Source organism: Lutjanus erythropterus, chromosome 11, assembly GCF_056507025.1.
Source record: "Lutjanus erythropterus isolate fLutEry1 chromosome 11, fLutEry1.hap2, whole genome shotgun sequence".
NCBI lineage: Eukaryota > Metazoa > Chordata > Actinopteri > Lutjaniformes > Lutjanidae > Lutjanus > Lutjanus erythropterus.
In genome coordinates, this window is record NC_139327.1 from 9802184 (window position 1) to 9829927 (window position 27744).

General features: G+C 39.1%; 1 protein-coding gene across 1 annotated transcript in view; it reads right to left on the bottom strand.

Moving 5' to 3' along the window:
• Window positions 1–22150, bottom strand: part of ntm (neurotrimin) — a 692414-nt gene extending 670264 nt beyond the window's left edge. The window contains exon 1 of the mRNA XM_084730699.1: window positions 21948–22150. Within this exon, the coding sequence (XP_084586825.1) occupies window positions 21948–22008 (61 nt within the window). The 5' untranslated portion in view covers window positions 22009–22150. The remainder of the gene's footprint in view (window positions 1–21947) is intronic.
• Between the last annotated feature and the right edge of the window lie 5594 nt (window positions 22151–27744).

Consider the following 27744-nt stretch of genomic DNA (forward strand, 5'->3'; position numbering starts at 1 on the left):
ACAGCAGTTGGCAGCATCTGTGGCATTTAAAAGAAATGAGGGGGAAAAAAATCTTTCTTGAATTTCTTACCTCATGCTGATGTAAAACCCAGATAAAATGGTCTCCTGACAATTTTTGTAAAACCATGTCAGAGTCATTAGGAGAATTGAATTAGAGCAGTTGCAGCACAGTCAGGTGTTAAAGCTGCTGTAGGTCATCAGCGATGCTTCACCACCGGGAAGCCCAAACAGACTGAACGTGGCACATTCACCGGTCCATGCGTTCGCTGTGATCAGTCTGTTAAATGGGTTCATCTTAGACAGCTGCTGCTGATGTGATTGCAATTAAAAAGCTACTTCAGTGCAGACTCACGACCACGACACATCAGCCCAGATGCAAAGACGCACCATTTCTCAGATACCAATTGGGGATGCAAGCTAGTCTGATCATTCTGTCTATACTTTAATACAGTGGGCCTCCTTTTCTGACCAATATGCCATAAATATTCATGAACACAGGGTGAGCCTATAGAGACCATGTCCTTTGTTTCTTCCTCTGAATCGCTCAGGACTGAAACATGACTGCCATAACATCCATAATATGGAAATCCTACTACAACATCCTGGTTAAATTTTCATGAGTTTACATATCCTGAACGTGAACCTGCAAATTCATGCACTCATGAACAACAAACAGAAACACAAAGGGTCTTAAGGCTCATAACTCCTCTCTGCTGTCTTTGTTATCAGGTCTATGCAACAATGTGAAAGCCTGTGGGTCCTTCCAGGGGTGCTTTAACAGCTGTATTGATCTGTTAACTTTGCATTCATCAATCACAAGGTTAGGGGGAACGATTCAGATAACATCGGCATGCTCCGTCCTCCCCCAGTGGGAAATTTAGAATTAATACCTCTATCTCCTAAAGCATTCTCCTTCCATTGGGAAGACTGTGTCACCTCAGTTTACAGATCATTTCAGCAGCAGTGTTGTCATAATACCACAATACTTGAGAACACAATTACACTAATTTGACACTCAATAACTAATAGATCAGAAATAGAATGTCCAGTAGGTTTGTGTTGACTTTTGGGACTTGCATCCGAGCCTCCTGGGTGAAAGTGCTGCATCTAACACGTTACATTACATTACGTTATGTTATTTTCATGTTTCATTAAGTTAGTAAAAAAAAAAGAAAACAATTTCCATTATGTTATGTAATTAACTTAAAATTTTAAATAAGTCATTGTTGACTTTTAGGACTTGAACCCTAATCTCCTAAATCCTAAATTATGTTACATTACGTTTCGTGACGTAACATTACATTACGTTTCACAACATCACATTATGTTACATTGCGTTACGTCCTCCCCCAGCGGGAAATTAAGAATTAATACCTCTGTATCCTGATGCATTCTCCTTCTTTTGAAAAGACTGTCTTCCCAAGTAGTAGTCTTGTCATGATGCCACGATACTTCAGACTGAAATGATATGGATTGGATCCTCAACAACTACAAGATCAGAAGCAGAAAGTCCACTAGGGACCCTGTGCGTACAGTATTCTGTTACAAAACCATGAGACCCACAAAATACTTTTGCAATAAAAACTATTTAATTTGATTTTGTACATATCAGGGCAAATTGCTGCTCTCTGGTTATATTTATTTGGTCAAATGCTAATATATTATTATCTATTACCTGCCCTGCACAATGTCTATGTATTATTTTACTTTGAAAACGACAAATCGTAATTCTATTAACAGGCAATTTTCAATTTAACATTTTGCCAGAAACACAATTACTTTTTTTCTTCTCAGTCAGGGTCATTATGTTCCAAAAGCCACAGTAGTTTAGAAGTGACATGAATTGTAGCTTGTAGTGGTACTCGTCCTATGTTGGGCAACATTGTGAAATTTGCATGTATTAGGGCATTTGGGGAATTTGCAGTGTTGTGTGGGAAGGACCAGGAAGAGCGGAGCGACAGAGCCACTGCTCACCGACAGACAGCTGCTGTGCTCCGGGGAGCTCTGGAGGATAGAGCCGGGGGCAGAGCTAGAGCTCCAGAAGGAATACGTACCACCCCAAGTCACATCGGATACTGCTCTGATCTGATGTACTTCATGAACTTACAAAGGGGAGAAGGGAAAAAAGGAGAGACTGGAGAGAAATAGCAGCAAGAACCGGAGTCTCTTGAGTGTGCAGTTCAGAGAATTAAGGATTTAATTCAACTAAACCAGGGCTGGCGATTGTTGGAACAGTGGAAAGACGAAATAAGACACGAAATAAGAGTTTAAATTTGCTTTTCTGTTGATGCTGAAGTGAGTTATACAATAAGTTAACAAGGCAATTATAAGTACAGTTGGGTACCACTCACATTTGGTGAGTGAGTACAGTACTGATACTGATACTGGTTCCTGGATGGGTACCTTTTTTCGGTACTTCTCTTTCTCTCTGTAATAACAAAAATGTGATTTCAATTTTTGAAATTCAGTTCAAACTTCTTAATTTCAACATTGTTATTTATTTTAACTATTTTGTCATTTATATTTAACTATTTTGTCATTTATTTACACCATTTTACTCATCACACAAAATAAAACACCTCCTTCTCCTGTCTCAAACCTGTCTTGACAACCTCCAGTCACCAGAGCAACGCTGCTGTAATATCTCCCCGGTGACAGTTCCCAAATATTACTTTCATACTGAGGTTCCCAACATACAAATAGATCTCACTTCTGTGGAGGATTTAGCTTTCAGGCTATGAAAACGGTGCACTTTTTAGCTTTTAGATGAACTGTACTTTGCGTTTATTATACATGTTGCCTTCCCCAGCTTTGCATTTCACATTGCTAATGTAATTCAGTCTGTATCCTTAAAAGTACTGAGTTCACCACCCTACCCTAAATATAAGTGCATCTTAGTTTGGTAAAAGAGAGAAATTTCAAATCAGTAGATGTACTTTTTTATTTTTCTGATTGATAAGGAAAATTGTAATGTATTGTAATATTATTTCCTTTCTTGACACTTAGTGAGTTTACTGGACATAGCAAACTTGCCGCTCACGCACATCTTCCAACCCTGCAGGACAATTCCAATACCAAACTGTATTTAAACAAAAAGGCATAGAAAAAGCACCTTAATTTCCATATACCGTACAACTCTACTCTGTCAACACACAGAAACAATAATGACATGACGGGATGGCGAGCCACTCACAGTTTCGGAGTTGGCCGAACAACTTTGCAGCTCAACTCAGCTCAAAAAAATGACAACTATATCTTTAATGAAGCTTCTTTCTCTCAGGAGGCTGCTTCCTATTAACACTCTCTCAGATTCCACCACAAAGGCCTCTGCCAAGGGGCTTCCAGCACAATCAATGATAGCACTAATTGAAATATTATCTCTCGTGCTTCACACAAATGCCCAGGCAAGCCCTCAATAATTGCGCATAGATTATTCCACACACCATGTGCTTTCTAACCACTAACTCTGCCATCTGCTCCGGAATTACAACCATACCGCTGCACTGGTTAAGCGCCCCCTGCACACAGCAACTCCCAAACTGTGAGATGCCTCACTGCTATTAGTGCATGAGGGCTGGCCGAGTCTCCAGTGGCCATCTTATCAGTGTCGATGTCAAGGATCTGGGCAGGTGATGGTGGAAGATTGATGTGGGTATCTACCGCCTGCCCACCTAAATTATATATCTGTTTGCCTCCCTCGAGATTTCAAATCAGATAAAAAGAACATACGGAAGATTTAGTTTGCTCCTGCAACCCCGGGAAGTGTGCACAATCAAGTGGGTGAAGAACAGTCACAGAAACAGGTTGATTGTATCAGGCAGGAGAGGGATATGTGGCACACAATAAGTGGAAACTATTTACCACTCAAGACACGAGAAGTACAGGTAGGGTGATTATAATACAGACAATGGAATTCCCATATAAAGGCCAGGTCATTCTGAGCAGGAGGAAAAGGAAAAAAAAAAGGGGGGGAAACAAAAGAGTAATTAGATTCAAACAGCAAGCTCATTTTGTTCATCACAGAGTTCAAGCTGGGGATATCATTCATTATTTAGACTGTGCCCCTTTTGTTTCTTGCCAGATAAATTGTTGGTTCAACTTATTTCATTATCCTCTGGCCACTCAGTCTGGCTGCTTCCTTCCTTCTCTCTTGATTTCCGGGATCCTGAAATAGGCCGCCAAAATACCATTTTCTGCATGACAACCCAAGTTTTCATGTGCAGCCCCATAACACTCTAACTCCCACGGCGCAGGCATCGGCTAGGGGCTTCAATCAAAAACACGACTGCAGTGGCTCCGGTGTCCGGCGGCCAACACTGCAACACTGTGGCTTGATGTTCTGGGCTTCTCCCAACTGCTCCAACATGTGTGAGCTCTGATGAAGGAGTTCTGGCCAAGCTGAAACAGGCAGGAACACTTAGTGCTCAGACTTTGCTGGCAAAATGTAAAGTGAAGGTTTAAACTAGAGTTACCGCCTCGTGGTTGTATGCCTCCACCAAGCAGTCAAGTTGCAGTTCATGACTCGTATATGGACTAAAGACTTTGAAGGAATTTAATAAAAGGTGTCACCCATTCTTGAGAATTTGGACAAATTATTGCCACTACTACACTCCAAGTACAATTTTTGATGAACATTTATTCTTTAAGGATTCATATACAGTATATGAAATATAATTGTATGTTATATATAAAATGTTTAGGTTTGCATTAATTGTATTTACTTTGTAAACTTGCTCTGTGCCAAAAAACACCCTTGTCCCAGTCAAGACGTGACAATTTCAAATAATTACAAAATGTGTTAAAGGCCTTCAAAGTCTAAGACTAACAATACCTACTGATAATATAGGTATAAAAATGTGGATGAAGGTTGCACTGGGACAGCGTGTTTGTGTATTTTGGTCATTTCCGACTGAGATGTGATGGCTCTCTGGAACACATTACTTTAATTTTTGGGGGTTTTGAAACTCCTGGTTCATGTGCAGCAAGTTCAGTGACCTGACAAATCAAAGTGTGCCTTTTCTCTCATTACAGGTCTGGAACAAATAGCTTGCTGTGAGCAAAATGGCAAAGAGGCTTAACACATGACCTGTAGAAAGTTAGAGAGACACATGCAAGGTGGTGTAAAGAATGCAGCAAAGAATAATAAGACAGAAGATTCACAGTTTTTGTCTTTCATTTAACAATGAACGCAACTGGGGTCACAGAACTTTACAATTCCTGTCAGGGATCATGTTTATGGCTCCACGCTGGTGACAGCCACGGCCGGAGGCATTCTGTTTTCGTGTTGTCGCCCCCCCTTTTTTTATGCAATATCTCAGGAACGCCTGGGGGGATTTTCCTCAAATTTGGCACAAATGTCCGCTTGGACTCGAGGATGGAGTGATTATAAATTGGTGTTCAAAGGTCACTGTGACCTCACATCTGTCCCATTCTTTTGAACGCAACACATCAGGAACGCCTTGAGGGAATTTCTTCAAATTTGGCACAAATGTCCAGTTGGACTCAAGGATGACCTGATTACAGTGTGGTGGTCAAAGGTCACTGTGACCTCACAAAACATGTTTCTGGCCATAACTCAAATACCCACACACTGACTGTGACAAAATTTCACACAAATATCTGCTAGGATTAAGTGGTGATGATCATCATGTGTCATTGCATCAGTCCTCTGTACTGTGTAAAAACCATTATACATGTGATATCTTCCATTTTACCAAAAAAATACACTATGTACCACTCATTCTGGAGAATTGGGACAAAGCAATATTTTGAGGAGTTTTGATTTTTTGTCTCTTTAATCATGCTGGGTTATATTTTAAAAGATCAAACTCTTGGCTGTTAAGCCTGAGGCCAACTTTGTAGTAATTTAATTTTTCGTTTAAATAGCTTTTTTGTTTTCTGGCAACTTCATCAGACACACAAAATGTTTTATTTACTCTATGACTTCAGTTCAGTTAACAGGCAACTAATGGAGTTGATGTCATATACATGGGTGTGTCCATACTTGTTTGACTGGGTGGCCCAAGTGAGCATTGACTTTTTTTAAATTTATTTATTTAGTTTTATTAAATTGACAAAAGTAATTATTTCAAACACATTATTCAATCATTCAATTATTAAAGGCAATAACAAAAACTAAAAAGTCATGTCACCTCCGTCAGCATGGACATCAGTTCCATCAGATGGAAAATCTAACAAAGTTGTCGTCTCACAGTTTCCATCTGACAGAGATGACATCTACATTACAAGGTTTAACAAACAAGAGTTTGACCTTTTAAAATATTTCCCAGCATAATTGAAGAGTAAAAGTCAAAACCTCTTCAAAAAATGGTTGTCAAGTAGCAGTAGAAGTAAAACACTTCTTAGTTCCTCTTGTCTTAACGTTACGTTAGAGTGGAAGAGTCAATGGCTGAAGACAGATTACAACACTGCCTTGAACCTTTGCATATAAACTAATAATTGAACCAGTGTTTTTACGCTCAATACACTATCACCAACCATAATCTAGCAATACTCAAGTGTATAAATATTTTCTTACACCTAATGAAAAGACACAAAAGAAGCTCTTAAAATACAAATATCTGTAGGAAAAGTGTTTTCAGGAACCAGTGAACAGAACATGGTGGCAAAAGCCTTCTAATGCTGTAATTGAGTAAATTCAGTTTAGCTTTGGTACAATTAGTGCTTCACTTTAAACATTTGCAGTAATATTTTATTATATTTTGTCCAAAATTGTGGTTAAAGTTTGACATTGATTCAGTCTGTTCTATAATTCTTTTTAGAGGTCACGAGTCTGCTGTCTCCTCCTGGAGGATAAAGGAATTATCATTCTGATTACATTTCCACAAACATAAATTTACAATAAGATTTAAATTATGCAAATAAGATGCAGAAAGTGGCCATAAAATCCATAACTTGCAGCTGCATATACTGTAACTGCTTCATAAAGAATGCTGCTAACAAACAAGAGTAACTTGTGAACTGCCTGGAATCTTCGCCTTTCAGCGATTTCCTCTTTACTTCAGCTCCTCTAAACTCTTCAGAAATTTAGTTCCTTTGTGTCAAAAGTCAAAAAACATCGGAGGAGTTTGAAACTCTGAGTGCTTCATGTAACACTTGGAAACAGCCTTTGGCATTCCCTCACCCTAAAGGACACAATACTGTATATACATCCAGCAGTGTTTCTAGAAAGATGCTTACTTGGAAATAAACGGAACAGAGTGCGAGCTGTGAGTTTCTCAAGGAGCTCGGCAGCATTCCTCTGACACGACAACCTGGTGAATGGACACAGTCTGAAGTCACTATCCCCGTTGCTTATTAATCAGCCCTCCCTGGCAAGGTCCCTTTTGGCCACCAAAGTCACATGACCACTTCACTGGGACTTGGCAAACCACATTGGGGAGGAAAAGCTTCTCAAAAAGCTTCGCCTTTACTTTTATGCAACTGTAGGTATTGCTACATCGTGATGACGGGGCATTATTTGATATCCAGGAAGTGAAAGTATAGCTGTGTGCAAACTAAGGGCTTTATTCAGCACATTTCCATCACCTGCAGTATGAGAAATAAACAAAAACTGATTCAGACGGCATTTTCTGCCCATGACAGATTTACCCGTCAATGTTTATCTGCATTTCAAATATCAACATCTCAGAAGTTTCCTCCAGGAGAAAGTCTGTCTGTGTCCTTCTACCTGTAGGTCTCTCATCATGTCTTACGTTAGGTTATTACTGTATGCTCTACCTTTCACTCCTAATTATATTCAAGAAATATGTTTTCCTCAGCATCTCCTGAGATTTGTTGTTTTCCTTCTTTGTCTGCTGAATTGTCAATGCCACACACACTGCAGCCTCACTCCTGAAAGCCTTCAGTGAAAATTCCAGTGCTGCAAATTGATTGTTGACCCACACTGAGTGTGAGTAAATCAATCAGGCTTCCATTAAACTCTTAGAACAAACTTTCCCCAACCCAGAAATGATTCATTTGTGATATGAACCTGTGAAAATACAAAACACACACAAACAAAAAAGCATTACTGAATACAGAAATAGAATGCAATGCGGAAATTGCTTTCCACCGCAGGAATGAAAAAGACAACTGGATAACAATTACCTCCAATTTGCAATTTGCTTTTTCAGAAAACAAACAGGGCCTCTTGTTGTTTCCATGAAAGAGGAAAAGTGGCAGTTTCACATCTGTGGAGCAACGATTCTCCGTTACAGACACTCATCATGCTATAATGTGCCTAATTTCCTTAATATTACATTACAAGTTTAATGGGAAAAGCTTCCCGTCCAGGCCGACCTCTTGATTACAGCTGTGGAACAACAATATAAAAGTAGCTCTTGGTGATCAATCTTTCATTTCTGGGTCTATATTGCTGCCAGGGCCTATATTTTTCTTATTTCATGGATGTCACGTCCAGATATTTCCAACTCATACAGAAGAAGCAGAAATAGCAATTTTACCTGTAACAGCAGACTCAACAGACCAGAATGCAATGCAGCCGTGAGACAGGTTCTATTTTTGGATACAGGGAACGTAAGAAAAACAGAATTGGTGGCTTGCGATTGTGTGCTTCCACCAACCAGTGAAGTTCCAGTTTACATCCATGTCTGTCCAGACTCTTATACGTAGTAAAGACTGTGAAGGAATTTAATGATACTAAGTGTTTGGGGTTTATTTGCAAAATGGAAGTTATCACTGTATTGACTTATGTTTCCTGTGAATAATTTCTAGTGAAAAATATGCTGTTTTTATTTTAAAGACAATATGTAGACAAACAAAACCGTTATATAGGTCTGGAACGTTTCAAACGGGGACACCGCAGCTGTAGTGTTTATGTAAAGTGACACAAGTTTATCTACTTAACATGTTTCCTTGATCTCTGACACATCATGGTCATTTTACTATTTATTACAATCAATATATCACAGATTTGTCCTTTATAGACTATTTCTACAGAGGAGTACAGAGGACTGACAGAGCTGAACATTATGATATCACTTCGTCCTTGAGTCCAAGTGGATGTTTGTGTAATTTTAAGAAACTACTCCAAGGAGATTTTAAGCTACTGCCTTGACAAGAATGGGACTTGAGGTCACAGCGACCTTGACCCTTGACCACTGAAATCTTGTCAGTTCATCCTGGAGTCCAGGTCTGAAGAAATTCCCTCAAAGAGTTCTTCCGGTATCATACTCAAAAGAATATGACAGCGGGAAAACATAATGCCTCCAGGCACAGCTGTTGCTGGCACGGAGGCATAAAAGACACCCTCTCTTTCTCATTTCCATTACTATGTTTATAGCTGTGTCCAACCACAGGGCTGTCACTTTGTATTCCAAAACGTAAAATACTGGGTCTGTGGTTATCTGTCTAACTTGAAAAGTCACATAATATTAGAGAAACAAGCTCTACCGTCTACTTCAGTAAGGGGGCCCAAAGAAAGTGTCATCCTGGCCTATAGTTCACCCTGTAACTACTTTGTAAAATGCAACTGCCTTGTTCAATAATTCCCACCGGAAAGAGCCATCAGCAACCATCAGCAGTAATCCTGAGGCATCCATCAGCTCAGATCATACAGGCTGGGCCCTGCATTCAGCTGCACGGTGTCACCGTCCTAGAGGACAGTTCAACTGGGGTCACGGCTCGGAACACTAATCAGCTAACTGTGTAGCCCTGGCCTTGTAGAGGGGCCCTGTGTACCAAAATCACTGTGGTTTATATTGTGCTATTTCTAGAACTGTTGCGCAGCCCTACTACATGTGTGTGTGTGTGTAGAATAAATTATTCATGGGAAAACAGCATCAATTACTTACTGTTGTTGAATCAGTTGTGATTAGACTGGTACAGTTCAGATAAATAAAAAAAAACATGTTCACCTGTTAATAAGTTATCAGATATGGTGCTAATTAATTTTATGTTCAACTTTTTAAATCTGTCACAGAAGTGTGATATAAACAGTAGGACATCAAAGAATATGTCAAGAAAATCATGACATGAGAAAGCAGAGAAAATAAAAAGGGAAGAAATACAGAGGAAAAAACAAAAGAAGAACTTGACGTCAAGAGAAGCAGCTGTTGTGCAAAGTTGAATTACTGCTATGAAGAAAACTGGGGTATGTGTCTTCATATGTCTGCATGCATAAAGGCGAGTGCATTGATATGCGGTGGAGGTGTGAGGGAGGCTGTGCATTGTGTGACAATGACAATAAGAGAGTTGAGCTGTACTACATAACAAAAGAAGAAGAAAGAACAATGGTCAATACCACAATACCATCACCACTCTAAGTCCATTTCTCTTGTTACCTTATGATAATAATAATAGTACTGATAATGCCCAGCAGCAGAGTGACATGAGGTGGAGGGATCTCCCAGGAGAGCAGCCTCAGGCTCCCAGTCCAGACCTCAAACAGCACAGGGAGCTCCAGAGGACGGTCTAAACTGAGGTCAGCCCTGACTCTGTTTATTCATGATTATGTTTATTATAATCATTATTATTACTACTTTTTTAAACGAGGGATCAACCACTGCCAATCTCTCTTGGGCTGAACCCAGACCCATAAAAGAAGGCTTACCCGCAGCAAATATACAACACCTTGTCTTGCCTAACAACGCCCTCAGCTGAAAATCTCATCTAAAATCACTGTAAACCACGGCCTCTTGGGGCTTACTGCTTATAGGCTCGCTCCAGTTCAGAGACGACTTCACTCAGGGCTGTTTTCAACTTACTGGTGGCTGAAAAAGACAATAAATCCATAACACATGCAGTGCACAGAAACCAATTGAATGAGATCATCAATAATCAAGCTTGGGAAGTTAACAGAGTACATGTAACAGGACTATGTAATTAAGATACAAAAAAGCAACTATTCCATTACAATAACAGAAAAAAACAAGGAGTAATCAGATTACAAATATGTTTAGTAAAAATGGGGATTATATTTTGTCTTCAGGAAGACAAGTCAATTAATAAACGTAGCAACGAACATAAAACATTAAATTAGGCTAAAGAATTTCACCATATTTTTTTATGAGGTAATCCAAAACTAATGGAAAGTAATCAAGTTGCATTACTTTAATATTGTAGCACTTGGATTAGATAACTGACCATATTTTATTACAGGAAATTACTAATTTTATTGGAATACATTTTAAAGTAACCCTCCCAACCCTGTCAATAATGATACACTACATTTGTAGATCATGCGGCACTTGAGATTGTATAACTGTACAAATTAACTACCTATCATCTGCTAAAACAATTCGCAAAATAAGTGTCCCAGGGTTCATCTGTCTTTATTAGATCTTCCATCTGATGCAGGGGGGTTGAAATATCCAAATCTTTATTGGTATTATTTGGCAGCACAGTTAAGTAACTATAATGTTCTATTTTTCTACTGGAGAGATAGCGTCCATGGATGGATACTGAATCGTGCTTTACCCAGTTACCATTACATTCATACCTGTATTCACATGAGCTAAAATACCTGAGAGCAAACACTGCCAACCCTATAGATTTTAATAGCATATTGACTTTATGAAAAGTTGAAGATGTTTCAACAAAAGGCACCTGATATACCTAAAAAGACAGCTAACCAAACATTACTTATCGCATCTCGACCGTCTTCTTTCTTACCGCTTCAGCTGTAGAACCTTTGAACTGGTAGTCTATAGCTGGGCTCAATGAGTTGCTCCTTCTGCTCTGTCTCCTCTCTGCTGCCAGTGCCTTCAGGCTCATCAGGCTGAGATGATTGACTGGTAACGGCGCCAAATGAATAATTTGTTATTTTAAAACATTTGGCAGCACCAGCCTCAAGGGATATCAAGCTCTTATCTCTGTGCTTTTCAGCACCACCTTTACATTTTTTTCCCCTCTCTTTTTGTTTGTCCTTCCTGCTAAACTCAACTATTCATCCAAATGTTTTAAATGTACCAACACAGATGGGAGAGGGGTGGGATCCGGGTAAAGTAAGTTAGAATGGACTGGGATCAAAAGTAGGGAGACAGGCTGACAGTCGTAATATATATCAACCACATTGGACTGGCAGTCGACATGCCTGGGCCAGTCAGCCACACAGCACATGGGTAATTTTATTTAAGTGGGGCCTGGAGTTATTTAGAAATACATGTATTTTGCATTGCATTGGCCACAATTGATAACTGGCCCAATGGGAAAACTCCAGGTGCTCCAGTCCGTCACCGCACTGATTGCATACATACCCTTCCTGGATTCCAACTGAAAGCTCAAAGCTAAAGAAATCTTTAATCCCTGGGTCCTGTGAAACATCTAACCTGATATGCCAGATGAAATGTTACACAGAAACATATGGGAAGTCCTGGAAACTGTTTGGAAAAGGACAGACACTTTCAAAAAAAGAAATACAATCTATGTAATCCTGCGATAACAGACAATCAGAGGTTGCAACGTAGTTGTTTCAACACCAGAGAGTAAAGCCACTAACAAACTACACCCTTTACATTTTTTCAAGGTCACACCCAACCAGAAACAATACTCGCCTCCCATCGGTAGTAAGCACACAATGCCAATGCCCCAGTGTGATGGAGCACACTAAAGACTTTGGATTGGTTCAATAATGGAGGTTTTTTTCAGCTCTTTATTTGTTTCCTAAAATGGGGGGATTGTCCTCAATCTCTATTGAGTGTTCAGAGACAGACTTGTGAGTCTACCATTTATCACAGCCTGACTTCAACCAATCAGAACAACTTAACATAGGATGTTTGCCAAAGCCGATCAAAAACATATTTTCTATTGAGAAAAGCTTCAGTACTCTTCTTTGCTCCTCTTCCAACAAGGAAATGCTCTCCACTCCTGATATAACTGATGGTATAGCAACATCGATGCTAACCTCATAGGAGTCACAATTGTTGTTTTAACTGATTTCACACACAAACCACTACCTACCAGTAGTTCCTTACAGAATGCTGATTGGTCCGAACCACAGTGCTTCAACCAAAGCCACAATAGCTTGAAGCCTGGAAAAAATGGATTCTCGTGAACACGTTTTCTGGCTAATCCAGTTGCCTCGCAGGGTCAGTGAATAACAATGTCTTTTCCACACTGTAGTTTAGGGTTACAGGTTTGACTTTTAACAGTGACAGGCCAACAATAAACAAACTGTAGCTCACAGCTGTATGCGACTGGTTCTTTGGGGTGCATTCTGGACAGTGTGATACCTTGCTACCAGGGGTAAAGGCAGATCCATTCCAATGCTTCGTGTCCAAACAGACATATCAATACATCTTAATGTAGCTGTGTCTGAGGGTGAACTCTTGCTCTCCAGCCGAGAAGCCACCTGGCTTTAATAGCATTTCATGGCAAATTTACGTGACATTCATTTATCACGTTTTGATATCAAGCCACTGTACACAGGTGGCAATATCTACCTGCCATTGTCGGCCATCTGCCTGCTATTCCTCTACATTCTGCTCCCAGGCTTTATGCAGACTGTGCACTGGGAGATGGACAAAGACATTTTTTTACAGCGACAGCTCTGCCTCTTTTGCCTTGAGATCCCTACTGAGTAGCTGTAGCCCTGCGATAAGAAGAGAACCCACTCTACCCATCAACAATGATCTCAATGTCTTTAACAAAAGGCTGCATACAACGAGCACACCACGGCTCCCATACCACCAGCCCTATCAATCTCCGCTCTCTTAGCTGGTCATCCAATAACAGCTGTTGCTCCAAATTTCGTTCTAACCGACTATAATTCTCGTCTTTGGCTGACACGGGCTGATGGACGAAGGACAAGGGCACAATACACAGGCCTGCGAGGGTCTCGGCCAAAAAAACCACAAGAGTTTGTGCTGCATCCTGGCAACACAGCCGGCACTGTCTTCTCCCAGCCACATACAGAGAAAGAGGGAGGGAGGCAGCCCGCTTAGACAATGAGGCTGCCTCATTACCAGTGTTTATCTTAAGCTGGATTAATACTCCAGAAAGAAACGCTGTTCTTTTCTTTGTTCGGAGAAGAACATGTGCTACTTCTTTAGGGGCAGTTTGATATTGGGATGTTTCACTGTGTTCTTGAGTTTTTGTTGTTGTTGTTGTTGTTGTCGTAGTTTGCATTTTTTTGCAACTTCTTTTCCCTCCAGCCGAACAACCCAACGCCCACTGATGTCAGCATTTGATTGTTTCCCACCTACCCTTCACATGTTCGAGTCTGCTCATTTGGTTGTCGTGGAAGATGATCAACTGTTGGGGTTCAGATCCTTCCTGCTTTCAGCCAGGAAAAAATTCTGCTACTTGCATATTCAATCGTCTGACAGAAACAGTCAGACCAGCTGCAGAGAAGCAGGAGCTCCTCTTTGTCTGAGCTGCCTCACCTTACAGAAAACATGAACAGATCTGTACAGCTGATTCCAGGCACACACTCTTTGTACTGCTGCTTTTTTTATGTGACTCTGATGTCAAGTGTGAATCAGTTCTGTCATGGTGAATGCATACAGCTGTCTGTGCCAAACGTATTAAATGGTAGAAAATAATGTTAGACTGCATGCAGTGAAGGATACTGTGAAGCTGACCTTGACATATTCACACATATTTTCCATTTGCACAAGAGAAAGCCGAAAGAAAGCATGACACTATGATCTACCATCTAAGATGTCAATAGTCTCCTGGAAAGCTGCACGGCAACTGCGGTTCATGCAGATGCTGTGGCCCTAACTCGTTCAAACTTTGCTACATTTTTGTTTTAATCTGTTATTTTTTGGCTTTATTGCTATGACACGTGTCACCTATGATAGAAAAACACTCAGGCATTGTAAAAAGGAGGCGTGGGTATTGGATAAAAGAGCTGCAGATCCCGAGATGATCAGCTGGATGCTCCACCATGGGCCACGCCAGGGAGGAACGAGGAGAGTGGCGATGAGAGAACTCAAACAGTCATTTCTAGAAGGGAACCTCTAATCTTAGATTTGCTAAATTCTCACAAGATTTGTACACGTTGAACAAACTAATTATGTTTTATAATGTGATAACACTGGGTGCTTAGGTTTAGAGACAAAAACACTTTGTTAAGGTTAAGGACAGACCATAGTTTAGAGAAAAAAGATTATTCTCGCAAGATCTTTTACAGGTCTAGGGTTCCCTTCAAGACACAACCATGCTAACTCAGCTTCAATTTAAGGCTGCTCCTGGCTAATGTCCGGCAAGGAAATGAAACTAACAAAATGGGCTGGTCAAGCAACAGGAAACCACAGACAGTTGTGCCCACATTTGACTGGTAGGACAAGGAGAGGAGGTTTTTACATCAGTGATGCTTGGTGGTCAAACACAGTCAAAGTTTATGAATAGTATTTCCCAGATGTTAAACTTTTTATGTGAATATGTCAACCATACTTGCTTGAACGGCAGCAAAAACGACCACTAACAAACCTAGGAATCCTACATTTTTTGAAGGACACACCTTACCAAAACAATTCTTGACCCTTATTGTCCTCAGTAGTAAGCACACAATGTCATCGCCCCAAAATGAAGGGCCGTCCAAAAGACTAGAAAGAAGACTAAAGATTGGTTTACAGTTTTTTAAAAGTCCCTAATTGTTTCCACATATCTTATTCTATTCTGAATTTAATTATTTAATTATTTATTATTTTATATTATATTTAATGTGAAGGAACAACAGCTTTCTTTTTGTTGTGCAACTCTGTTTTGTTAATGATAATAAATTACTTGATACCCTGAAATTATTGCAACATAAAGAAGAAACAAAAAAACAGAATGCTGCAAAATACACCAAGAGCAAACTGAACTGATCTTCATTTTGGACAAAGCCTCCCACCCTCTCTCCAGTGAGCTGACGCAGCCCCACAGCAATTTTAGCCCGCGGCTCATCCCCTCGAGGTGCACCGAGAAGCGCTTCAAGCACTTATTCGTGTCGACTGCCATCCAGATGTACAGTGTTTCCTGCCACAGTGGCTGCAGCCTCAGCCAGCTGAGCCAGGTGCCTCTCTCTGTCTCTATCAATCGCTCCGGATTGTTTCTCTCTGCTCCTGTGATCTGCCCCGCTCTCGACATCCACCCCCACCAACCTGGATGGTTCTGACCTGCAGAGTCCTCTGTGTATTCCTCTACACATCTGTATATGAGCCCAAATGGCATTATCTCTCTTATGAGCAGTCTCGAAGTGCACAAGCTGCTTCCATGTGTGATTATAATCAGATCAGACCATAAGAGTAGCTACTGTAACAGCTACTTTCCATTTTAAAAATAGACCCACAGTCCTGCATGCTAAAACAATGATGACACATACTTGGCAGCTAAACCCATATTGATACAAAGGGGTCTGAACTGAGGAATGGAAAAGAAGTCGTTATAATTACTTACACTATAAGAAACGTTCACTTTGCAATGTCACTGCGGTTTAGTACTGATTAGAGCTGTGCTGATTCGTTGATTTAATCAATTATGCCTTGTCAACTGAAAGAAATTTAACTCCAAACTATTCTGATAATCAATTAATCATTTTTCAAGAAAAAAAAAAACATTGACTAGTTCCAGCTTCTTAAATGTTAAAATGTTGCTTTTCTTTGTCATTTATAAGAGGAAATGAAGAGTCTTTGGGTTCTGGAGTGTTGGTTGGACAAACTTTGAAGAAAATAATCAAAACATTAATCAATAATGAAAATAATCATTAGCTGCAGCTGTAGCTCTGTTGGCTGGTTCTATTTTTTTGTATTTTCTGATTCCTGGTTTGTCTATTCACCTTCTTTTTAGCAAAGAACAATGTAGAAAATATTAAAGTGACATTTTTTTTCTAGCAAGCTTTTCATTTTTTTACGCCTGCTGACTGACACTTTTGCCAGTTAAAATGACAAACATTGCCAGCACCGATTAACCTTAATTCTGTAAGTAACATGCCCAAAGGCCAGGCTGTTGTTGGCCAAAGATCATCTGTCTGAAAAAAAGAAGAAAAACTTACTCAAAATGAGATGTCTCGACTGAATGGCACTTCTGTTTTCCATTCCATGTTTCTGCTTTCACAGACAACAAAAGGCGATTAGATTACAGATCTCAATTGAATGTTTTTATTCATAATCTAAGTTACCATTATTTGCAAACCTTAAAAACTAAATCTAATTAGGTTCAATAAAGGATTTGAAAGGATTCTGTTTCGACAAGCACATTCTCAACCCTATACATGAAACCTTTTCAAGCCTTTTATTGTGAGAGGCAGTGATGTGTTCATGTGCTGCTGCTACGTCAGAAAAAGAAAAACAAATCGGGATAACATAAAAAGTTTTTTTTGTTATAATAAGATTTTTTCATGTTATAACAAGAGTTTTCATATTACATTTTACAAACTTGTGTTATAACCAGAAACTTCTCATTATAACAACATACTATTTGTCTTGTTAGAACGGGAAAAGATTCACGTTCCAGCATGATAACTTACTATTATAACAAAAAACTTTTATTGTTCTAACAACATATTTGTCTTGTCGTGATATGACATGTTCAATGTTAAAACATGATAACTAATTTTTATATTTTTCTAGAATGCGACTACAATGCGACATTAAAGTCATTTTATCATGTTAATTGTCATTAAACATTTCATGTTAAAACAATAAGTTGTCATGTTTTATTACATGGTGTTGTTAAATACTTTTACTTCTGCACAGCAGAGCGTTGCTATGTGTAACACGCCGTTGCTATGGAAACAGTTCTGATCGTAGACTCCGGCAGAGCAGTAAGATAATTTTTAAAGTAATATTTCGAGTAATTTGGTTTTTTGTCAGGTCCAAGCCTAAGATGACATCTTCAAATGTCTTGTTTTACTCACTTTACCAAAAAATATTGAACATTTAAGAAGCTGAAATCAGAGAATTTTTACTGTTTCTTTAAAAAACAAAAACTCTCACACTGATTGATTATTAAAATAGTTGGTGATTAATTTAATAATCAGTGAATCATTGCAGCTCCAGTGTCAAAAGCTATGGTGTGTTCTTCATTGTAACTGTCTGTTATACACAGTGAAGGTCTATACAGAAATAACAGATGTTAAGAATGCTGAAATTGACCAATCAGCATCAAGCATTTAACAAAGTCATGTAATAATACAAGATAAATGCTATATTGTTATAAAGAGAAAAGTTTCTTTCTATAAAGTCACAAGTTTCTTTGTTCTGGTGCAATACACTGCTCTATGTACTGTATGTCTGCTCACCTGTAAATCTGCCTTCATCTTTATTATTCATTTATTTTCCACCACATGTTCTTTTGCTGTGTTTATCCAGTCTGATCTATATTAGCCTTGTCCTTATCTGTGCCCCGTGCTGTTGCTGCAATGACCCAGTTTCCCTATGGGGACCATTTAAATTTCATCTAATCTAATCTAACATATCTCAGATTCTGCAAGAGATCTGCTGATATGCAAATGACTTCAGCACAATCTTGGTGCTGTCTAGAGAACGGATTGGACTTGAAATGGGGGGTAAAGGGACAATTTCTCCAGGTGTATTAAAAGCAGACATTTTTAATAGTGTAGCAGTATGGCACAAAACAAAACGTTATCTCCCAGGCTGCCTGTTCCACCAGTAATTTGTGTATTTTTCAAAATGTTGTCAGGTATGCAGAGGTTTTCTTTCTCTTGACACCATTCCCTGCCTGCAAAATAATGACTATACTAGTATGCAAGATAAGTAATGATATTTGGTATTAACAGTGACAGTATGCGCTGAATTTTATTAAGTAGAGGGTTAAAACAAGCTCTCTCTGGTCTACTAAACCACACAGAGTGAGTCACTTGATTAATTCCATCGTTTTCTTACCAGTGACATATCTCAAATGTATAATTAGGTTGAAAAGTGCGCCGCAGTTTTCTCAGAGCTTTACAGTATATGCTGATTCTGTTCCACATAACATGAGTTTAGCAGTGGAGCTCATAGCTTTCAGTGCAAACTTCATTCAGTGCTGATGATGGTATTTGACACAAAGAATAAAAGCAGTTATTTTATATTTGCTGGCGTTAGTCTGAAGGCAGAATTTTGAAGCATGCATAAATGTAACAAACTCATTATCAAGCCTGTGACCTTTTTTAAATATGCATCTTTACAGTGTTTAAATTATATCTTGGCTATAATGGGAGCCCTATTTTTCAGGGGTGGGAGTATAAACACAATGCTGTAATTTCTCATTTCGATATGATACCTTGAAAAATATCAATATTCTATACCACAGGGAAAATTAGACTCAACACTGAGGGCATTAAATTTGCGATTTTTATCAAAAGATAAATATCACAATGCTATTAGGATTACGGATATAACAAACAACATGCGTGATGAGAAGAAGACAGCGAGAAAGTGCAGTTGGTACAGGAGTATTGATACTGCAAAAAGTAGTACTGAAAGCATTTCAAATATTCAGTATCAATATTTATCAGTATATCAATATGTTTGACTACAGCAGAGGGTGTAAAGTAAAGCATTTCAGTCGCAATGCAAATACACCATCGCACAACATATGTTCATTCCAAAGACAGCGTACAGCGCAAATCATGTGTCATCACACAACCAGTACTCCCCCACGCATGGGTGGTCACAACAGGAGTAGACGGCACTGACACAACTTATCATGAACTGTGAGCCTCTTATTAATTTCAGGAACCTAAATACACAAGAAAATATAAAGTAATACAGATAAGAAAAAATATATTTTAGGGCTCCCTCTCAATTTCTCAAATAAGGCTTTCTGGGTAGTTCAAGTCTCTTTCAGGGGAACCAAGCTCCCCACAGCTCCCCCCACATTTCCAACCCTGCATCTTTTTTTTCTAGTACTTTATGCAAGAATATTCAGCTGCACGTTCTTTTTTTTTCTGTGCAGGGGTTTGACTTTTCACATAGTAAATGGGCTGGGCTGGACTTTGGTCCTGGAGCTTTTGGTGCAGCAGAAGACACAGCTATGAAGATCAAAGAGGCTGCTGGCTACATGAAACAGTGCTGATGAGGAAAAATGCTCCTCCATCCTTCCTAAAGCCACTGATTCATCCACTTTGAACCATTTATTTATGTAAATGTTCACCTCTGAAAACAAGGGTCATTATCAAAGGACAAGGGAGATTAAAGCTCGACTGATACTCCATGTTTGGCGTTGATGCCAATACCGATATTAGGGAGTGAAAAATTCTGATATCAATATATCAGACGATATTCTTACAGAATGTACACATTAACACACATTTTTTGCGATGATCCCTCAAAAGTGGTTAACACCTGTGACAAAGAAATGTAATCGAAGCAGGAAACTTTACAGTTCAACAATAAACTTTATTGTCCAAAATGATATCAGGGCACTGAAACAGTATTTTTTTTACTGGCATTTTTAATAATTATAAATTCTAAATAACTAATATTGGGTCAATAATATCGGTCGGCTGATATATTGGTCAGGCTCTAGACTTCTGAGTCCCTATTTCATTTTAAAGCCAGGCTGATACATCAGTCAGCTATATCGGTCTACACAGATATGAGTGTATATGTTGTCAGAATTTTTAAATATATTTTCTACAGAAAATACAGATCATTTTTATTTAGTTTTTAGTTTTTACTTTTATAAGTTTTATAAGCATCATTTTATGCAAATTTGATCCTTAAATTCAGGCTGCAACTAATGATCAGTTTCACTGTTGATTCATCTTTGGATTATTTTCTCAAGTCATCAATTAGTTGTTTGGTCTATAAAATGTCAGACAATTGTGAAAAATGTCAATGAGTTTTTCCCAAAGACCAAGATGATGTCCTAAAGTGTTTTGTATTGCCCACAAACCAAAGATATTGAGTTTACTGTCAGATAAGAGAAAAGAAACCAGAAAATATTCACATTTAAGAAGCTGAAATCAGAGAATTTTTACATATTTCCCCTCATAAATACCAGCCTTGGTATCAATTTATAATTTATATAAATTTATAAATAAAGAATATCAGCCAATATAGCGATGTCAGAACTTGTTTTTTACAACCTAATATCATTATTGGCACCCAAAAAATCCAGTATCAGTCAGGCTGTAGTTGTTGCAGACTGCTGGTAGCGCCTGAAGAAGAATAAATGTAAATACACAATAGGTTGATTGGAGCTTATAAAGGTGAAGTTTTCATTTTGCTCAGGTGGCCTTTCTTTGCATATTTTTAAGCTCACCTCTCCATCTAGCCACTGTCTAGTTGTTATTGGATTGCATTTTTAATGTCAGGTGTAAACAAGGTCAGAAAGAGACTGAGCTGCTTCACTGCTCTCCCCTCCAGCACCAGTACCAGCAGCAGCAGCACAGCCCTCTTGTCTGCCTGCTCGCCTGCCCAGAGAATACATGGCTTAACTTGGATGACCTGACCACGCAGTCGATGTGGATTAAGAACTAATACTTAATCAACTTTGCGGCAAAGACCTCCCGTCCGTGAGATTTACCATGCGTCAAGATGATCCGCGGGCACAAGAACAAGGAGCCACAGGCGCAAAAAAAAGGACAAGTGCTCAATTTTAACCGCAGGTGCATCCAAAGAAAAAGCTTAAAGACTGAAGCATGATGAACAGCATATTAGTTCCGATTCTTTCTTTTTTTTTCATTTGCAAAAGTGCACAACCAAAGCAAAACTAATACAGCAGAGAATTAGTATCTCACATTGACAGGATTAAAGTTTCGGAGAAAAGACTGCAGCCTAATATAACTGGTGTAAAAATACATTGAGAGTATCCACTCGGATACTTAGAGAGTCAAGCCACTGGCACCAAGACAGCTCAACTGCACTTCACTAATCGCTTAATTTAAGCTGCGGCTTAGATGACAGGCAGCATCCTGATGTCAAATGTTGGCGCAAACACTGCCCGCGGCGTGCACACAGACAACTGCTCAACTGACAAGCAGTCACACACAAACAGAGTCGGGCACAGCGATAACAAGTGCTCCCAGGAGAAATAAATCCATCACTTACCTTGCTCCATCAGCAGGATGGTCATGCCGACCAGCATAGCCCAGTACAGAGGGTTCTTCATGTTTCTCGGGGTGTTGTTAGTCTGCTGTGTGAGGTGTTCTGGGAAAAATAGCCTGTGAGTGTCTGAAAATCCCGAAAAGTGCTTTTCTTCAAGTCCCCGCTCCTCCTGTCTGACTGTACAGCATCCACCAACGCAGCGCTCCACAAAGTCCCTCCTTCAACTGTGAGGTTATTGGCAGCGGGGCTGAAGGCAAGCTCGCGCCAATCAAACACACCGCTTCCTGTTTTGCTTGTCAAAGTAAAGTACGCCTACAGCTGTTCGGTTATTCCTGTGGTACCCGAGCGGTAGCGGCGCTTTTATTTTGAAGATAAATCCAAGCAGCTTCCTGTCCTGAGCTGATTGTTTGTAGCTAGCTTAGCTCGAAGCGGCTGTTAGCGCCGACTTCTTGTGGAGGCGCTGCCGTCCGCAGTCCGTCAATATGTTGCTGATGAAAAGCAGCTTGTGTACTCATTATCGTCCTCTGTTTGTCTTAATTCCGCTTATTAAGCAAAGAATAAAACATGGAAAGCAGAGGAGCGAGCAAAAAGAGCAAATTCTTTGCAACTCAGGATTTTTCATACTTTTCAGGGGGTTGCCTTAAAAGACCTTTTTACAGCAGCCACTTTGACATGAAATAGTGGTGTAAATATAACAAATTCCAGAAAAATGTAATGTGTGCGGTAATTACGGTTACAATAGAATAAAGCACCTGTGAGATATGACAAAAAGTATTCCTCCATTATCTGCTGGCACCCCAGTTGGTAGAATAGACCTTCTTCACAGCAGACATATTGATATGAAAGTATCAGCACAGGTGTTACCAGTGACACTAATTAAGGTTCTGTTCCATTCAGGTCACACAGAGTCAGGGTGCTGCTGTTGTACAGGTTGGCTCACTGGAACAGCTCTGCTCCACTAAATGGAATTGGAACTTAATTAGAGTCATTGGTAACACCTGTGTGTACCCAACCATTTCATATCAATATGGCTGCCTGATAAAGGTCTGTCCTACCAACTGGGATGAGACTCTAGAGGTATACTTTTTTTCATATCGCACGCGTGCTTCATTCAGTTGCAATTACTGTGCGTGTTAGATTTTTTTGGTTAAGTTTATGACTTAAATTATTATGCTAATTTGTGTTTCTTTCTGTTTGGTTTAATTTACTGTGTATATTTGATATTTCAGAAGGAATAATTCGGGAATAATAAAAAAGCAGTATTATGTACCAATACAAAATTAAAGGAGAAATCTGTAATATATTGACTGGAATAAATCATAAAATGACCATAATTTGAAATTTCTTCTTCCAGACTGGAATAACTGTTTTAGTTTGCCTGGTGTGACACTAATTTGAGTTAAAATTGATGCCGAAATGTTCGCTGAATGAGTAAGTGTCTGGTTATGAGTTGTAAGAAATCAGAGCATTTGCTTTTGTTGCTTTTGTTTTCAGGATAAAAGCCTTCACGAGCCCCTCCAGTGAAAATCATGGGTTTTTTTTTACCTTGCTAACATGTCCATTTGGTGTTTTTCATGTATATATCAGGAGCGAAATAAGCAGTAAATGTCATGTCTGAGCATTTCTTGTTTTGAAACTGCAGTGACAGGGACAAACCTAAGGAACCAATCCCTTTAATTGAGGAGGTGGTAGATACCATTAGCAACAATGCTGAGCCCACAGGAGAAGAAGCTGGTTGTAGCTAGTTACCATGATTAGCTAGTAAAAGAAAGGAGAAGTCGGAGGAGAGGGTGAAGACTATTTGCATATTCATGAACCCTTGACCAGTAAATGAAGGTGTAGAGCAATATGTAAGCAATTTTAATAATAATTTATTACATCTCACAGAGCATTTTGTATTCTTTAAAACATGGCTGGAGGTGGACTTTAACTTTACACTGACAAACAATTGACAGTTATAAACAGCTGATCAGCTTTCAGTGGAGTATTCGTCCTGTTGTCAGTTTATGAGGTTGCGTGCGCCTTGCCAAGGGGAACAACTCACTTCAAACCATAGATCGTATATTAAAGAAGGACTTCAATCTATTTAATTATACTGTCTCAACTCTAACTTACTATTTGGACTGCAGTGCTCATTTTTGCAAGCACAATAATTGCAACATATTGCCCCTTTAAGTTTGCTGCTACATGCAATAACTATTTAATTATCACTTTCAGCAATTTATACAATTATTATACTATTTCTATCTACATTTTACTGCATAGTATTAAGTTGTCACTTTGCGCCTCCTGACAATGAGTTAATTAGTTCCTACCAGCCATTGTGTAGGAGGGACAGGTTTGAGTGTAACATAGTAAAGTGCCATGTGCAAACAGTAGAGTGAAAAGCCTGGGAGAAAGGTTGGGTGCACTGCAGTTTTTTTTTCCATATTGGTGTTAATAAAAAGAAGAATAAAAAAGAGAAAAAAAAGAAAACCCAGAAAGTCTGGAAAACACTAACTAATGCTGGAAATATACTTGCTTTTAGCTACACATTTGCATATGCATCCCGACGCTTCATGGCTGCCTTGTGTATCCTGCGTCAATTTGGAGTGATGGTTGTGTGTGTCATCAGAAATTAATGCTACGTATCTGCAAACGCACGGTTAAACAGCAAGTGTATCTCCAGCCTAAGAAAAGAAGGTTATACTACAATTTTTCACGTTGTCAATCAGTTTGTTTCTATAACGTATCCATATCTTTGTTATCACTTTCTGTTTTATTAAGTACTTTTTAAATAACTACTGGGGCTTTGAGAGACCTCAGTCAAAAGCACCCAATTTGGCCTATGCATTTTTAATAGGTGGAACAGGGGAGCTGCCGTTTTTTTTTTTTTTTTTATAACGTTACATTTCTCAGCCAGTTTCAGTGAGTCATGTTATATTCAAGGTCCAATATGCTGATGTGTCACAGCAACAGGCCGCAGCTGTCAGTGTAGCGTCTATGTATATTTGACTGCGAGGGGCCCTCTGTCAGTCATTTTAAAGGAGACAGACACTGTTGCAACAGACGCAGGTTTCCTCATGTGCTCTGTCTGTTTTTATTTCATACAATCTGCAAATTGTAACTTTCCTAACATAACAATAATAATCAGTTTTTTTTTCTTCTAGAAATAAGTTCACATTTTGCCATGGTGGTTATTTTACTCGTGGGCTCCTACGGACCACAGTTGGCAGTCCATGTTAAACGGTAGGAAGAGGGTTAAACAAAGCAAAAGATTGGCAGCCTAAGCGTTTACAAAAAGAGAGCAATTTCTGTGTGACTCAGGATCTTCACAGGCTGATCGTTTGAGGATTTTTCATAGTTTCCAGTTTTTTAGTTTCCAGCAGTGAAAAGGAAGGTTTATTAGCTGGGCTAATTTTGGGTTGAACTGCTCCACAGTGCTTCACTTCAAAAGGTCACAAGCCAAACTGATTGTGTATCAGTTCAGATGTCTGCAGTTTGGAGCTGGAAAACAGCTGAAAAATCTTGCCTTCATCATTTCAGTTGATATTTATAATTATTGATAATTTTTAATGACCTATTTTGAATAAAGACCAGGAGGGAAAAGGTTGAATTAACCACCTCACTTTGAATTTCAAGAGACAGTACCCATCAATACCAAAAATACATATTTTTCCTCTTCTTATTTCTTATCAGATATCTGCTGTAGAGATTTCTGCCTTCTCTCCAGTATAATGGAACTAGATGGCACTTGGCTTGTGGTGCTCAAAGCACCAGAAAATACATTTGAAAAACTTGAGCAATGTCTCTTTCCATTAATCATGACCCAGAAGGCAGACATCTCTATCACCAATATAAAACTCTGCAACTCACACCAAAACAATCTACATGGATAAAAAGCACTCCAGGCCAGAGGGAAAATATGTATATTTGATTTTGGGGTGAACTGTCCCCGTAAAAACTTTTTTAACAAGGCACACAATCATTTTAAAATGCATGAATAAATAAATTTACACAAATAAATTTAAATAAATAAGGATAAATGAATGCTCTCACCTTGATACACTTAAATACTGGCAAGGTGACCTGTTCTTTTTTGCTGACAATTTTCTCACCATCTGCATTTATTTTCTCACACTGTTTGTTGTGTCACATGTTGATAGCATCGCTGGACAACACACGTGTTAAATGATTGGCTGTTTGCGTGTCATTCATAGCACGCTTCATTATCAAGGGATATGACAGGCTGTTTATGAGCCGGAGCGCATTCATTATGTGCTTTTGGTTTGCATTGATTGCATTCAAGTGAAAGTATTGTACTACATACTGTTCAGTCAAGTGGCTGAGTCCTGAACTCACCCCTGTTCTGTTAGATATTCACTTGTTATTAGCAATCGCAGCAGAGCAGACTTAACATTCGAGAAACAAATACAATAAAAAAAATAATGCAATTGTGTGTTCAGCTCAGCATCAGCCTCCTGCACAAATTTACCTTCACTGATCAAATGCCACAGTCTCAGAATTGACTGTAAAAGCAAATAGCAGAGCAGTTGCTCCACATACAGAAGAAATCCTGATTTATTCTTCAGTTAAGTCCATGTTTTGCTGATGTTAATAACAAGTAACTACTGGTGACACATTTAAAGGACAGCAGAAGGGAATAAAGAATAACATCAGATTGTTTTTCTGTTGCCATCAATGCTCGCAAAATAAAAGTTCTAAACTTAAGAGTCCAGCCGTCAAGGGATATCTCTGCCTGTAATAAACTAGAAACAGCTCACAGAAACACAGAGACAATCCATCACCAACTAAGTGAATTGAATTAGCATTTTCTTTTCTTAGCAATGTGACTCCATCAAACCAGAGTCACTGCACTGCCACTTTTATCAAAGCAAAAGTTGCCTCTCTTCTGTCATTTAGTCCAACATCAGACATGACAGACTTAAACATGCTATTTATATGCTCCATTCATCACATAACAGATTTTATAAAATACAAGAGGAGGTCACAGGCAACAGATGGCGACGCACCTTCTGCAAAGCCACCACAACTGCCACCGGAGACCTGCAAAGTTCAGACAACATTAACATGACGCTCACATACGTTGTCCCAAGCTGAAACAAGATTTCAAACTGTAGCAGTTGTTGGTCACTTGTGGCCCCTAGTAGCGGTTAAGAAGAGTGAGAGGTCAGCTGTGAATAGTCGTATAAAACAGAGAAGTCAAAAAATAGAATTACTGCCTCACAGCTGTATGTCTCCACAAACCAGTCGAGTTACAGTTTAAATCCATGTCTGTCCAGACTCATATAAAGTCTGTAGTGAAGACTCTGAAGGAATTTAATATAGAACTTACCACTATATTAATCCGTCTTCACTTAAAGACTTTTTTTTCAGAGGACAGAGGACTGATAGAAAGCTGAACATTACGATGTCACAGAGAAGTTGACCTTTGACCTTTTGGATATAAAATCACTCATTGATATAAAATCACTCATTGTTTGTGTGAAACATCATGTTCACAAGAATGGGATGACCTGAAAACATGAAAATGTAAGGGCATAAAATCATTTTTATCTTAAATCCTGAATCAAAGAGATTGTCTTCAGTTGTATTCGAGAGCTGCGGACAAGATGTAAGTCCACTGATCTCACGCACACAAAGAAACGATTGCACGATCCCCTCCCGACCTTCGCCTGACGAGGTATAATTATGAGTTTGAACTAAACTAAAGTAAGGCTAGTTTTTCAAAGTATGATGGTCAGTGTCCTGGTTGCATGAGGAGGAATCCTTATACAGTGTTAATCTAATCAGTGTTGTC